Source organism: Phaethon aethereus, assembly GCF_964289735.1.
Source record: "Phaethon aethereus genome assembly, chromosome: 2".
Classification (NCBI taxonomy): Eukaryota; Metazoa; Chordata; class Aves; order Phaethontiformes; family Phaethontidae; genus Phaethon; species Phaethon aethereus.
Genome location: NC_138582.1, coordinates 138,704,705 through 138,719,399, shown reverse-complemented (window position 1 = coordinate 138,719,399; position 14,695 = coordinate 138,704,705). Strand labels below are relative to the sequence as shown.

Genomic DNA, 14,695 nt, shown 5'->3' with positions numbered 1-14,695 from the left:
CTTGGGGGAAAAGTAGCTCATCACAGAAAAAGTCATGCTAAAAAAAAACCAAACAAGGCAATACCAGCAATTTCACCCTAAAGGAGGAGATGGTGTCAGTTGGACTTCTCTTTCAAGAGAGATTCTCTTAAATGGCTGTATTTGTACAAGTATTTGCTTTATCCTCTAGTTCATAATTTTGTCTTTAGGACATTATTATTTACCAGCATCTTTTCATTTTTTGTCTGCTTTTAGCTTCCAGATGATTTATTTCCTCACTCTCTCCCCCTATAATTGCCAGTTACTCTTTCTTCTAGTGACATAAGCAAACCATACATCTAAATTTTTACATCTAAATTATTTTGTGTAAGCGATTTCAACAGGAGACAAAGATGTTTAAGTGCATTGTTCACCTGCAGTTTTTTGATATAGGCAGCTTAAGTTCATATGAGCACTGTCCAGTGTACTGGCGTAGACCTATGACAACATTTTGCAATAATTCCAGTAAAATTCTCGGTTCCAAATTTGTGTTCATCTTTCTTACATATGTATTTCTGTTCCAGTCAGTGGATGAAGAATGCAGTATTAGCTGTATATATAGTGTGTTTGCATGTTTAGGTAGCATTCTATATAGGTTTTTTATTGTCAAAATTGGAGTAGAATAGAGATAAGTATATTTTTGGTCTTAACAGTGGTAAATATTACTGAGTCACATGAGGACATCTGAAGTACTGGGAAATGTTATGAGGTCCTGTGTTTGTGCTCCTATTTTCCTAATGAAAGAACCCTAAGTCAAGCTGGGAATTATGAAATAAGAGGAAAATAATATTCTGAGATCAAATGGGGAGTAAACAGAGATGCTTTAAGTCAGCTAAATGAAAGGCAAGAATCAGTCAGCAGGTATCTGTTATGGTAGCTGCCTTCTCAATTGCTGACAATTCAGTGCTGTCTACAGATGTCACAAACTGTCAGATGCTAAAGCAACAGGCCACTTCAGATAGTGAAGATATAAAAAGACACCAGACTCCTTGTGTGGATAAAACTCCTCCATTTTCACTACTAATGTTTCCAAATTGCAAGAAGAGAGCAGAAGCACTTTTTTCTTGTATGCTTTTTAATGTTGTGTGCATGTGTTTACTTGTGCATATCTTCTATGCGCAGAATTTGTGCCTAAAAGACTTTTGTCTACTTAAAGATAAAAATATCATGCAACAGCGTAATAGGTCTGGTCTTATACTTATTAGGCATTCTGAACTCCCACTTAAATAGGTGGGAGTTCTTACAGCTATGATAAAAATACAAAATTCTGAGCCAGAACTGCACATTTTATGCCTGGAATCAGCCTCCATCTGTAACAAAAGCAGTAATGCCAGTGCTTGGCTAACAGCAGGGAAGCATCAGCTTGGAGAACTTTCTGTGGGTGGTTTGGTACTATCCTGAAGTGACTTGGACATTTTGTGAATTCCCTGATGAGGTTTGTAATCATGATAGTCAAAGAAGAGCTCTTAAAGTAATCAGCAATAAAAATGTGAAACAACTGCTTTGAACTGAACATTTTGTTCTTTTTGGTGGTTTTTAAGTGGGTTTCTTAAAGGTTTTGATTCTTCCTGTCATCCAGTCTCCCTCTAAATTTGACTATGTTTCACAATGGCTTGAAAGTATAGAATAATATCCTTGAACAGCAGAAAATTACATGTATAAGTTTATTTGAGCTGCTTTTAAAAAATATTAGTAAACCAAAAATTATGCTAATAGCACTAACAGCACTTCAAGTAGTGAGAGATGTCTAGAAGATGAGGTTCCTGCTCAAAACATACTGCAGTGGGGTACAATTCAAGAACATTTCAGACTCATGCTGAGAGACTTGCCAGAAGGATGTTTCAGCAGAAGGGGGAGAGGATGAGGCTGTGAACTTTCATAGATACATGATTTCAGACCTTCCAAAACATTGGAACAAATATAGATTTCTCAAAACTAGAGTTGATAAATGTTTGGATGTCTTTCTCTTAGAATCCTTCTCCACCTTGGACTGCATAACTCTGGCTTTGCAGCTGGATCTCCTGCTGTCATGACTCAAATCCGACATGAATGGGCATAACTGTTCATGATCTCGTCATTACTGACAAAACCCAATGGAGGTTACAGCTCAGAAGTATATCAGAACCTGGTCTGTCATGTTAAAGTAGTCAGTGTGACCACTTTCTAATGAAAATCCTCATCTGTTGCTTATATGGGAGCAGAAAGAAAAAAAGTGAGCTACACAGAAATCTAAAGTTGTTTCCTCTTTGTTAACAGTCTCAGCGCTTACCGTAAAGAGCAAAAGGTCTAATTCCAATTTTTTTCTTGTGCAGATCTCATTTTGGTACAGTATTGTTGATAAAGCTTGTATAAAGAAAGCGTTAAATCCCCAGGCCTCCATTTTACACTTAGGCTTATATTGAAATTCTGTAAAAATGTTTTCAGTTTTGCCATTAAATGTGGCCCTGGAGTTTCTTTACCCTGCACCATTATATATACCAGTTAATTGCTGCATTTGGAAATATAGCACACCACTTGTTTCTCATCCGTATGTTTAGAAATAATAGTTCCATTCATCTGCATTCCAAATTTTCATACATTTTTTGGTTGTGAGTCAGAGTTTGCTGAAATAAAATTACACCTTGAGATTTTACAGTTTTGTAAGCTAAAACTGCATGTTGCAATCATTTGGCTGAAGCCCCCTAAAAAAACCCAAATGATTTGTCTGTGGCTGAATCATTCAGGCCTGTGTAATCTGTAATTTAAAGCTGACGTTGTTATGTAAGTACTACCGTATGAATGAGGTTTTTTTCAGTTCTGTTCACTGATACAGAGCAGAGCTGTTGATAAAACACTGCATGAGTTTTAATAATTTACTTCATTAGTTATCCAGAATGTTAAAATATCACTATATTCATAAAGCTTTACAGTTAACGATAAGCTGCTTAGATATCTTGGAGAAGAGCTCTCACTGACCATGGTAACAAACAAGCACAGGGGCACGTGTGATATTCTGTCCCTTTGTATGGGTAGGATTTGGTAATTAAGATATACCCTTAATTTAGAAACCATGTGGGAATTTTCCATCAGAATGAGCTGTTCTACTTTGATTCCATCTATTGCTCATTTGGAGAAGGAAAAAGGGTGTCATGACAGCAGAAGGTAGCTGAATAAAGCACTGGTAGCTGAAGCATGGAATGAGTATTCCTTTTTAACTCCAGAAATGGATGTCTGCAGTCTTTTTTTTTTCTTTTCCTTTTTTTTTCTTTTTTTTTGTGGCAACAGTAAATTTGTAAGCCAGCTTCTGATGGACTCAGCAGCTTTTTGCAATGAATGAAGCTGCCCTTTGCTGTCTAGCCTCCTTTTCCCAATCACCCATATTACAATTGCTAATGACATGTTAATAGCATTACTGTTAACAGTAATGTTTTCTTGACAAAATCTCATTTTGCACAACTTTTTTCCTGATGTAAAGCCAAAGAGGTGTAAGGTACTTCATCAATTCGCTTTCAAGTTACTAATTTTAACATATGAAATTAAGATATTTAAAATAGAATTGCCATTTTTAAACTTTTAAGAGGTAAATATGTAGTTCAGATCTTCGAGCACTTAAGATGGTGACATTTGTAATTTTTTTCTCAAGCTATTTCTTCCCTCTTGTAGTAGTGGGAATGGCGAGGTCTTAAAGCAGCTTTTGTTCCTGTCTCTTCTTTGTCACCTTTATCAAGAACGTCTGAACTTGAAAGATATTTCTTATTTTAGCCAATAGAAAATCTGTTGTAATTGTGCTGTGTTCCCTTCCCCAAAAGGAAAACAGGAAACTTTCTCATCCTTTTATTGTTTGCATGAGTAACAGTTTTTGTAAGCTAGAAAATGAGCTGCAACTGTGTGTAGGGCTTAGTCCGAAGATGGAAGATGTGAATGGGCAGGCTCCAGTCAGCCTGTTGAAATGAGAAAACCTGTGACCCTGTAATTTCTGTGGGTCTTAAGCCTTTAACAAGCACTTTTATTTTTACACATATGTATGTATATTTGGAGAAGACAGGCCTTGTCTCCCTGAGTAAGGGTGTATTCCACATGTTTGCATCCTTACGGAAAGTGAAGTTACAAGCGATCGGTGAAATGGCACTGCCATGCTTCAGGACAGATTTTTACATGATTGCTATTAATTATAGTGGGACTTCTTGAGAAATAAGAAGCTGGTTCATAATATTCATCTCTACCTCTTATCATTGCCTATGGCTCAAATATATCTTTTTATTCCTTTTCTTTTTTTTTTTTTTTTTTTTTGTCTGACCCACAGCTTCTGCTGTTTCTTAAAGCCTTTACTGAGACAGAACAGACAAAGCTGGCAATGCTTTCTGGCATCCTGTTAGCCAACGGGACTCTTCCTGCTACAATTTTAACAAGCCTCTTCACTGACAATATAGTCAAAGAAGGTAATTTTCTATATTATCTTTTTTCTTATGTTAGCTTTAATAGGAGATGTATTTTATTGCAACTTATTTTATATGTTGGAAGCCTGTAACTGTACTGTCCTGGTTTCAGCTGGGAGCGAGTTAATTTTCTTCCTGATGGCTGCTGGTATAGTGGTGTATTTTGGATTTATTTGAAGATAATATTGATACCATACTGGTGTTTTTAGTTGTTGCTAAGCAGTCGAGGACTGCTCAGCCTCTCACACTGGGCTGCCAGCAAGGAGGCTGGGGGTGCGCGGGAAGCTGGGAGGGGGCACAGCAGGGACAGCCGACCCCAATTGCCCAAGGGACATTCCATGCCATACGATGTCAGTAAAAAATTGGGGGAGTTGGCCGGGAAGGTGCCGCGGCTCGGGAACGAACTGGGCATCGGTCAGCGGGTGGTGAGCAATTGTGCTGTGCATCACTTGTTTTGTATATTCTTTTATCATTATAATTAGAATGTTTTTTCGCCCTGTCCTATTAAACTGCCTTCATCCCAACCCACAAGTTCTACCTTTTTTTCCCAATTCTCTCCCCCATCCCACTGCGGGGTGGGGGGGCAGGGTGAGCGCATGGCTGTGTGGTTGTTTTAGCTCCCTGCTGCGTTGAACCACAACATGTACAAGAGAAATCAGTATTTTAAAGCAGAAGCATGTACAGACAGCAATGGCCAACATACTTTGTGAAATCTAATAAGAGGGCAGTCACACATAGAAAAAAGCAACAAAAAGCAAAAAAAACCCCAACCAAAACCAAAGGATTTAAGTTTTTTGGAAGTTATTCATATGTGCAAAACTGTAGAATATATGAATTATTGTGATACTGTAAAAGTGTGAAGTATAACATCTGTTCCTGAGGTATGTCTACTAGCATTTTTTCAAGCGTTGCCAATGTCTTGTGCACGTGAGGGTGAAGTGGGACAGAGAGTACATGCAGGCTGACTGGATATTGCAGAAGAAAAAAAACCACTTCAAACCCTCGTTTTGCCTTCGTACCAGTAGTGATCAATACACTTTCCATGGACCATCTGATGAATAACTGTTCTTTCAGTCTTAGGGTATAATGCCTTTTTGATAGGACTTTTTCCTTTTTTTTGGAGGGTTTTATTTATTTATAGCCATCTACCTTGGAGTCCTGATTTTCCAAATGCTTGCTCAACTGTGCCTTTCTCTGCCAGTTACTGACTACCTAGAATAACTGCAAATGCACTGTTGGTGTTGAACAGTTTTCATAAAATCTTTTGGGTTTTGTTAAAGCGCTATATATTAGCTAAAATGTATTCTAGCATTCATTAAAAAAAAAAAGTATTCTAACTTCCATGTTCTCATTTACAGCGTGCTAACCATTACATTTGTTTTCTAAATGCTGCAGAAAGAAAAGCCACAGCTGCAGCTTTGCTCTGTCATCACCCGCAGCTTCTGGAATCAGAATTAAACTAGGAGAAAATTCAAACAAAAGCACTAATCCATGTCTTAGAGTGATTGCCTACAATTTTTTTAGATCAAAGTCTGTTTCTAGTTATGGGAAGACAAGAGGCATCTGAAACCTCACATTTTTAAAACTCAAGTAATTTGTTGTATTTCAAATTTAACATTTTAAGAATATAATTGCTTTGTCCAAATCCTAGAACAAATTCCATTTGCATTATGAACTTATGATTCTAAGAGCCCCAAACTTTTGTCAGAAGCTTATGTATACTTTCGGTTCCTGGTTTATATATGCTAAAAATGTACTGGTACCACCTGAGGAAAAGATTGTTCAATCAGTGTTCTGGAATAGATCTTTTATGGAAGAATAATTAAAGATGTGAAGATAACTGAAAAACAGGAAAAAGCAAGACTTAAAACAGGTAGTTCACATAAGAATAAACTTGATACTTTCTTTGATTTACAAAAAACAATGCTGCAGGCAGATGAGGTTAAAATACATGAGGAAACAATTAGGTGAGCTGCAGGAGTTGTTGGTCAGCATGGGAATTGTAACACTAGCAAAGAACTGGCTGAAAGTGAGATAAGGGCAGATTGTGTGGACAGGAGATCTGTCAAGTTTGAGGGCAAATACCTAATTCATTTTAGGAGTACCCTTTTTCAGTGTTTTCATTACTTTTACTGTGATGTATAGATGGAAAAAAATGTCTTTTGGTGATGGCTAACTTACTTCTAGCAGAGACAGAAAGGTCTAGGCAGTGGTGGAATCTCATCAGGGTTAAGTGTACCCTTCTTGTCACCCATGCTGAAAAAAGTGCAAATGCGATGAACAGCTAACACGGTTAATCAGTAAAATGTGAATTGCTCAAGTTACTTTCTGCAAATAGGGGAAAAAAACCAGAAGAAGAGAAGAGCTGTTTAAAGGAGAAGACAGTGGCAGCACATGAATAGTATAGGAACTGGCCAGTGATAAATTTGGGCTGTAAATTAGTAGTAAGTTTGAAAACATATGTGGGTAGCGAAAGCCTAGAACAACCTCCCTCTAATATTGTACTGGCATAAAACTTGTTTTAAGCTAAAACTTGAAAAAGGGTTTAGGACATGGGTATTGGGACAGTGCTTGGTGACAGAAACCATTCCATTCAATTTTGGTATTCAACACATAAGCATATGTTCCAACACATATGTTGGATATGCTAAACTGTATTTGCAGGTTCAGAAATTACAGGTGGTAGTTACACCTAGGTCCCCTGTAGGTTGACCAGGCTTTGTCAATCTTGACTAGTCAATCTACAATATTTAGGATCACTGCATGATGCTGGTTTAACTTGGAACCTGCTGTACAACACATAAAACAAGCCCAAAGTAGTATTTGTAGGCTTCTCTTGGCGTGGCAGTGTGCATCCATGGTTCTATGTAGCACTTCTCTAAGGCTCATGCCTTAAAACTAATCTCGTCAAATAAGGTTGCCAAAGCTGTCGTAACAGTGAAGATCTGTAATGAATGTTAATGAAGTTCACACTGCTGTGGGAATAATCTGTTCTTTGATGACTCATTTAGTCAATGTATCTTAGAAATAAAAAGAATGGATATCTATCTATAAAGTGTCTAAGAATGATGAAGCTGCTTCCTACCAGTAGGCCCCATCTAGCTCTCAGAACTTCAGGGCTGTTTGGAGGTGAAACAGAAAATTGTAATTTTTTAGTCTGTAGCATACTATACCATTGTCATTATCACCAGCCTCAACAGCACTGTAAATGTTGATATGAGTGTTGTACTGGGACACATAAGTGGCCTACAGGGGACCTTCTTCAAGGATGAGCTGGGTCTCCATCTCTGAGACCTTTCAGCTTCCTTCAGCTCCCTGCAGTTGCTGCTTGCAGCTGAGAAGCCAGAGCAGAGCCATGGTGGTGCTGCTGTAGGAAACAGGAGGTGTGGGGCTAATGGTTTCCTGTCTTCCCTGGGAAAGCCAGAGCTAGCAGAGCTAGAGTTCATTTTATCTAATGCACAAAATACTATGTTGTGCCTTGAGAAAGGAATTTTTCCACTTAAAGTAGTATTTGTGCCTGGTCCTGCAAGCTTCTAAACGCCTTCTAGGAGGATGGGGTACAATCAGTTACCTTGAAGTTGCAAAGTTACTTAAACCTGTTCCAGGACTTGCTAAAAATCCCTTTGAAGAGATGTTTTTTCAGTTCTTCTTCCTGACTATCCTTCATTATTTTGTGCCTTCATTTCCTAACTGATTTAACGCATAATTTTTCCTTTTACATTGGACTTGATCTGTAAATTGGGGAGGTGGGAAAATAATTGCAAAGTAAACCTTTGAACAGTTTAATGGAGATGGGCAATACAGAATCAAAAGATATAGTGTACTTCAGAAAATTAATACTGCATTAAAGAAAAAAAATGAGCATTTCAGCTCTACATGTTTGGTCCTGTTGTCATAAATGTGTTTTCATTCCATATTCTTGGAACCATTTGGTAACGTTGTAATTCTTAGAGTCATCTCTAATTCATGTTGAAAATTGCTCAAGCACGTTTTGTGTTTTTTCTCAAACAGGGATTGCAGCCTCTTTTGCTGTAAAGCTTTTTAAAGCATGGATGGCAGAGAAGGATGCCAATGCTGTTACCTCTGCTTTAAGAAAAGCCAACCTCGATAAGAGATTGCTAGTGAGTACAATATATTTTCAATAATCCTTATCTCTCGTTGGGAAAGAGAAGGAAATAAAGTGCAAATGGTAGTTTGCTGTAAGCATGTTAATTCCTCCTCAGACTTTCTTAACATTTTAAAAATATTTTAAATCACAGCAATATTGTTATGGCTGTAGCACTGATACACGTTCAGAAATATTAAATATCACATGTTTTTACATTCTGTCTCTATTTTTCCTGTAGTTAAATTCCTTCTGAAAGACTGTATATATGGGGCTTGGGAATTAATTAAATAGTTTTTTTTCTAGCCACTGCTAGCAAAACACACACCATCAGCAACTGTGTGTGAGGACTTATATTTTTTTGAAATATGTTTTAGTTTTATAAATAATAAAGTATAAAGGGTTATGATTAGAATATAAGTTTCCAAAGTGACTGTTTAAGTAGTATAGCGAAAGCACAGTAAGCGGATTTTCTGCAGCAGTAGCCGTATGGGTAGCATAAATGGTCCTGCAGTGATTACAGCAGACCTAGTAGGAGCAATGCAGAGGAAGGCTTTCAGCCTTTGGACTCAAAACCTGTGTTCTGGGTTTGTAGCAATGGCCTGAGGTATTTAGAGTATGTATGAATATGCAGCAATGTCGTGTGCCTTTCTCTCCCAGTGTCTTTCTGAAGCTCAATAGGGTTTTTTTAATCCTCAAAAAGATTGCTGCTGTGATAATCCAACCAAATGTGCTACATCCTGTGTAGCAGTGCCTTGGAGAATTTCAGTAGTATTTCCTCTTTCTACCTCAACAATTTATGATTAAGCAAGAATCTTTCAAAAGTGAAGCAGCCTCCCACACCCCTTCATCTCTTCAATTTGTATTCGATTCTAAGAGTCCAAGTCATGAATAATTTGCCATAAAGCTGGGAAATGGGCTAATTACGCTGTTTATTAGAGAGGGAAAAAAAGCAAACCACATCTTATTTCTATCTCAAACTTGACTGACTTAAACTTTCAGCTGTTGGCTCTCGTTATGCTGCTATATTAAACAACTATGAAGTATCAGATGATGTTGCCTAGTATAGATGCCTTCATTAAAAGTTTCTTCTTAATCTCATTTTCAGTAAGTAAACAAATTGAGAGTCTCTAGCTGCTTTGAAAAAAGGTGCAATCCATCCCACAAATCATTGTTAGCCACCAAGAACTGGATGGTAAGCAAATGCTGTTGAATCCTTGCCAAGATGGGGCATTTGCTGTAGCAGTTTTTAAGAATAATTTTAACTTTTCTAGGTAGCTGGACTTTCATAAATCATAGATTGACAGTGTCTTTGAATTAGAAATGCCTACAGGAGTTACTGTTAACAGTACAAAGTGGATTTTGTGATTTTTGTTAAATGATACATTAGTGGTAATCATTGCTCAGCAGAGTAGCAACCTCAGGCCAGAGTGCCTGGGCCACGTGTGTATTGCTAAGTGTGTTTTTCTTAAGAGGTAAATGTGTGGACACACTGGGAGGGCATGGTAAATATGCTTTGCATAGAATGGCTTTACCATCTATTCCTTTGTACTTTCGCTACAAGACTCTTGGAATCTGGAAAAGGTATAGTTTTTCTGAGGACTGTTTTGAGTGACATCTTAACCTCACAGCTATTTGTAAGTACATGTACTTTATGTGGAGAGGGTGTTAGGTTTTTGCGTAACTGACCATCATTTTTCCCTCCCCTATAATGAAACAACATTATGAATGAGGTGTTGACTTTTCCAGTGTTAATACAAGCATTGACTGTTTTTTTTCTAAGTGCAGTAGCAGGTGATTCCACTGTTCATTCTTAAAAAATGTTCGTTCCATTCTTTCAAGGGTCATAGTTGGTTATTTATTTAACAGAGAGCATTCCTGTCTTTTTAGGAACTATTTCCAGCCAATCGGCAGAATGTGGACCATTTTGCCAAGTATTTTACTGAGGCAGGTCTAAAAGAGCTCTCAGATTTTCTTAGAGTTCAGCAGTCACTGGGGACTCGTAAAGAACTTCAGAAAGAGCTACAAGAACGTCTCTCTCAGGAATGCCCAATTAAAGAGGTAAAGAGTGGGGTTTTTTACAACTGTTTATGTAATAGTCGAAGACTTAAATCAGCAGTAGGTACAGAAGAATGGATATGAGCACCTCATAGGTTTCCTCTGTTTTTCTTTAATTTATTCATCAGTTCACTCTGTGCTTAAGCCTAAAGCAACAAAACATCCTCTGGATTTGCAAGTGGAGCTGCCTATGGGGTTTGGGTTTTTTCGTGGTTTTTTTTTTTTTCAGTTGTACTTCATGAGAATGTATTTCATTTAAGTGTATTAACTGCTAGGTTGGATGGGAGGGACAAAACTTGTAGTCAAGTAATAGTGATGTTGCTAAATAAAAACATGCTAAATACTTCCTTTTTATTACTCTTGTTCTAATTTTGTTTCTTACTACTTCTATACCATGGTGTTACTTGTAAATGACTGCAAGTATTTGGTAAGTCAGCATGATTTCTGGTTGATTGAAAATGTTGCTTAAGACAGCAGTTTATTTCCTGCTCCAGGTAGTGCTTTACGTAAAAGAGGAAATGAAAAGAAACGAGCTGCCAGAGCCAGCAGTGATCGGTCTCCTGTGGACCTGTGTCATGAATGCTGTGGAATGGAACAAGAAGGAAGAGCTGGTTGCAGAGCAAGCCCTCAAACATCTAAAGGTGCGTGCATGGGTGAAGAGGGGAAAGGCTGCTGTGAATTAGCAGAATACATTCTACAGCTGTCAAGTTTTTACCTGTTTAAATGCAGGGAATTTAGAGTTTTGAGGGCTGACGCTGAGCACACCAAGCATTGTGTATAGTCCCTTCTCCTTTAGTCAAATGAATGCAAAATTGAGGTAGTTCTGATTATTGAATGCCCTGAGGCATACAATGCAGTGAACCAGGGCAAACGGAAGCGGTCACAGCCTGAGCACCTCTGCGCTGTGCTTTCTCAGTGTGCCAGGTCCTGAGAAGCTCCTGCTGTGGGACAGTGCTGAGCAAATGCTGAGACTCAGCTCCGCTCAGACGCGGCTAGTAAGCCTGCAGGAACTACCTTTGCAATGTCTTTGCCAGAAGCAAAGAAGTCTTGGGAGCATGGTGAGGCAGCATCTGTGCTATCTTTGCACAGAGCTGGTTAGATCCAGACAGGACTGCTCAGAATCTGTGAAATGGTTGTTGTCGATGTTGACTATGGGAGATGGATACTCAGCGACTTGTCAGCTAATAAGCCAGGAGCTGGCTTGAGAGCATGTGCACTGTGTAGTGTGGTTACTCTTTGATCCAGGTACTGTCCTTGTCAATGAGAGAACTGAATGCATAGAAAGATGGGCTGTAGTTTGCTAAGTGATAACAAATTGCAATATCACAGTTTACATGTTGGTACAAAAACTCTTTACGACCTTGGAGTGGAAGAAAACCCCAGAAACTAAAAACAGTGCAGAGGCACTGGTGTCATTGCTATCGTTGGTAATCCTCATCTAAGTCTGAAGGAATTGCATGGTGCAAGATGCTTGAACTGAGAACAGAGACAGAGTCTTTTCAGCAGAATTAGTCCTTTTAAGCTGGTAAACCATGAGCAAGAGAATACTCCCTCATAGCCAGGGCTGCAAAGATTTGCCTGAGGACAGAAGCAATCTGTACCTTTTTCTTTATGGTAAAATGGATCTAAAGCTTGATCTGAATTCCTTTCTTCATGTTGGATGCCTCTCCATACTTGGAGTTCCCATGCTGATTTAGCTCCTACTACTGGTGTCCTTTCATCTGAATTTAGTTTCCCAATCAGTCATCCTAGAAATGTAGTCGCCTGGGACCTTGTGTAGTCTTTGATGGTAAAATTGAATGCCTTGAAGTCTTCTCAAGTGACCCAAATAGCAGTAGAAAAATGGGAGAGACATTGTTTTTCTTGCTCTTTCGATGTAAAAATTGATCATATCTCTTTGAGTTGTAACATGGTATGCATTTATTGTTTAGTACTGCAGGGCAAATTAACAAATGCTTTTTGGAATATTTGAACACTGGAAAAACAGAAACATAGCTGGCTTTGTACAAATATTGTTGACTGGATGCTTAGTCCTGCACATCTGACTGACCCAAGCCATCAGCTATGTATGTAAGCCTGCTAAATTAGGTAGGGCATCTTGCCTGTATAAGATAGGCATCTTTCTAGCTACATCCACTGTCTAAAAACAGGACAAACTTGTGTGGGGTACTTACTATTTACACTTACAGGTAAGATTTTTAACGGAAGCAGTAGAAACAGAAATGTGGGCTTTGCTAGCTTGTCCTTTCCATTTCAGTGTTCAAAAATGAGCAGCATTTGTTTCACATCCTTACTCTATGGATAGGTAGAGACAGATCTTGGATTCCTCTCTTTCAGCTCTCAGCTGACAAAATGTGTGAGCCAACTCCAGAAATCAGATTAACACTGTTAGTGTGACACAGAGCCTAGTTCCTGTGCCCTCCTGTGTGTCGACATGCCCTGAAACAAACAGGGAGTTGTTTTGCCCTGGTGGTGTGAGTCAGGGTGCATATAAATACATACTTGACATGGGACATGCCAGGTGGTGGGATTTATTCTTGTATGGCTGTACCTGACAGGTAACTTCCACAAAGTACAGTTCCCAAAGCTTTGACATCCGGGTACCAGTCTCTTGAATTTACTAGGTTTCTTGTAGTAAGCTGTACATGAGGGACCCCTGAAAAGATGTGTCAAGACACAGAATATTGACCTAGTTTATAGTTCTTGACAAGCTTTACTGGATGGGTGGCTTCCTAATGGAGGTGGTGGGCAGCCATGAACCAGCGTATGCCACGTGTGCCATCCGCATGGCGGGGGTGGCAGGAGTTGAACTCGGGAGGAGACAGGGCAAGCTGTTAAACCCTGAATCTTATAGGATAAGCTCTTCATCATCCCAGTAACCTCACTGGGACACTGGGGCTTGGCCCCTAGGCCACGTCCAGTGCAGAGAAGAGACATTCCCCATGGGTGGGGAGAGTCCTCCAGACAATTTGCACTGCAGGCAAGGCTGTGGTGTGAGCTTCATGACACTGCAGCTGCTGATCCGCTGCTACCTAACCTGAGGCAAATTGAAAATAATGCCACTGAGCTCAGCCAGCAGTGAGTGGAAGCTAATTTTATGGTTCCTTAGTCGGTTAGACACTTGTGAAACTTATAATTGTCAATCTGTGCCACTTGAAGAGTAAGAGAGTAACGCAAAGGGGGTCAATCAGATGTAGCAAAACGAAGGTATCCTACTTCTAAACTGAAAAGATAGAATTTTTAAAATAAATTACTTAATGCTTATAGAGAGCAGCACTTTACGAGCATGTGGATGGGAGTGGGTTCTGCTAATGCTGTTATACAAATGAACTGCAATGTATATTGCTTTGCCTCCCTGCAACTTGCCCTAGATACCAGCTAGATGCTTCAAGGGCCAAAAGGGGGAAAAGAGGGATTCTTGTTACCCAAAGCCTGCACAGATTTTGCACTGTGTTTACCAAAACAGTAATGTTCTTTCTAAAGATGTGGCTATACCTGCCAGAAGTGGAAAAACTCAACCTCTGGTGTTAGCTACATCTAGTAATTTCTCATAGTTATTTTGCAAGGAAGTTTCTTCCAAAAGTAATTATACTGTCTGCCTGCCTAGCTGCTCTTGTTATAGTTGCTGTGGGATTTCTTGCTCTCTCTGTCTTTAAATTAGTAGCTGATAATTATTTTGCAAAAGACTTTCTGAACCAACTTTCCATATTTTAGTCAGTTTTCATGTGTTTTAATAGTTTTTTCTGTGGATCATTTTAAGTAAAACCTTCAGGATTTAGCCCCTTGTAAAGAAGTCCTGAAGCGTATGTCCTTTTGAATGTGTCCATCAGTGCTGCTGGTGACGGGTGGTTTGTTACCTGACCATGTCTATCAGCAGCTCTGGTCGCACAGACCAGAAGTCTGTGATACCAGGCCACTTCAAGTCCAGCTGAAAAATGCCAAACTGACAGTGTTACTGAAAATGGTGAAAAAAGACTGAACTGAGCAGTACGAGAACAATTTCAATAGTAACCTTAATCTATATTTGACCGGGGCTGTGAATATTAAGGGTAATTTGTCTTCCTTCAGCTCTGAAAAATGCTATTAATATTACCTTAAA

General features: G+C 39.0%; 1 protein-coding gene across 1 annotated transcript in view; it reads left to right on the top strand.

The window, feature by feature from the left end:
- Nucleotides 1-14,695, top strand: part of BZW2 (basic leucine zipper and W2 domains 2) — a gene marked incomplete at its 3' end in the record, with an annotated part of 36,443 nt that overhangs the window by 12,516 nt on the left and 9,232 nt on the right. The window contains exons 5-8 of the mRNA XM_082015539.1: nt 4,301-4,436; nt 8,445-8,554; nt 10,429-10,599; nt 11,091-11,237. Of these exons, the coding sequence (XP_081871665.1) occupies nt 4,301-4,436; nt 8,445-8,554; nt 10,429-10,599; nt 11,091-11,237 (564 nt within the window). The remainder of the gene's footprint in view (nt 1-4,300; nt 4,437-8,444; nt 8,555-10,428; nt 10,600-11,090; nt 11,238-14,695) is intronic.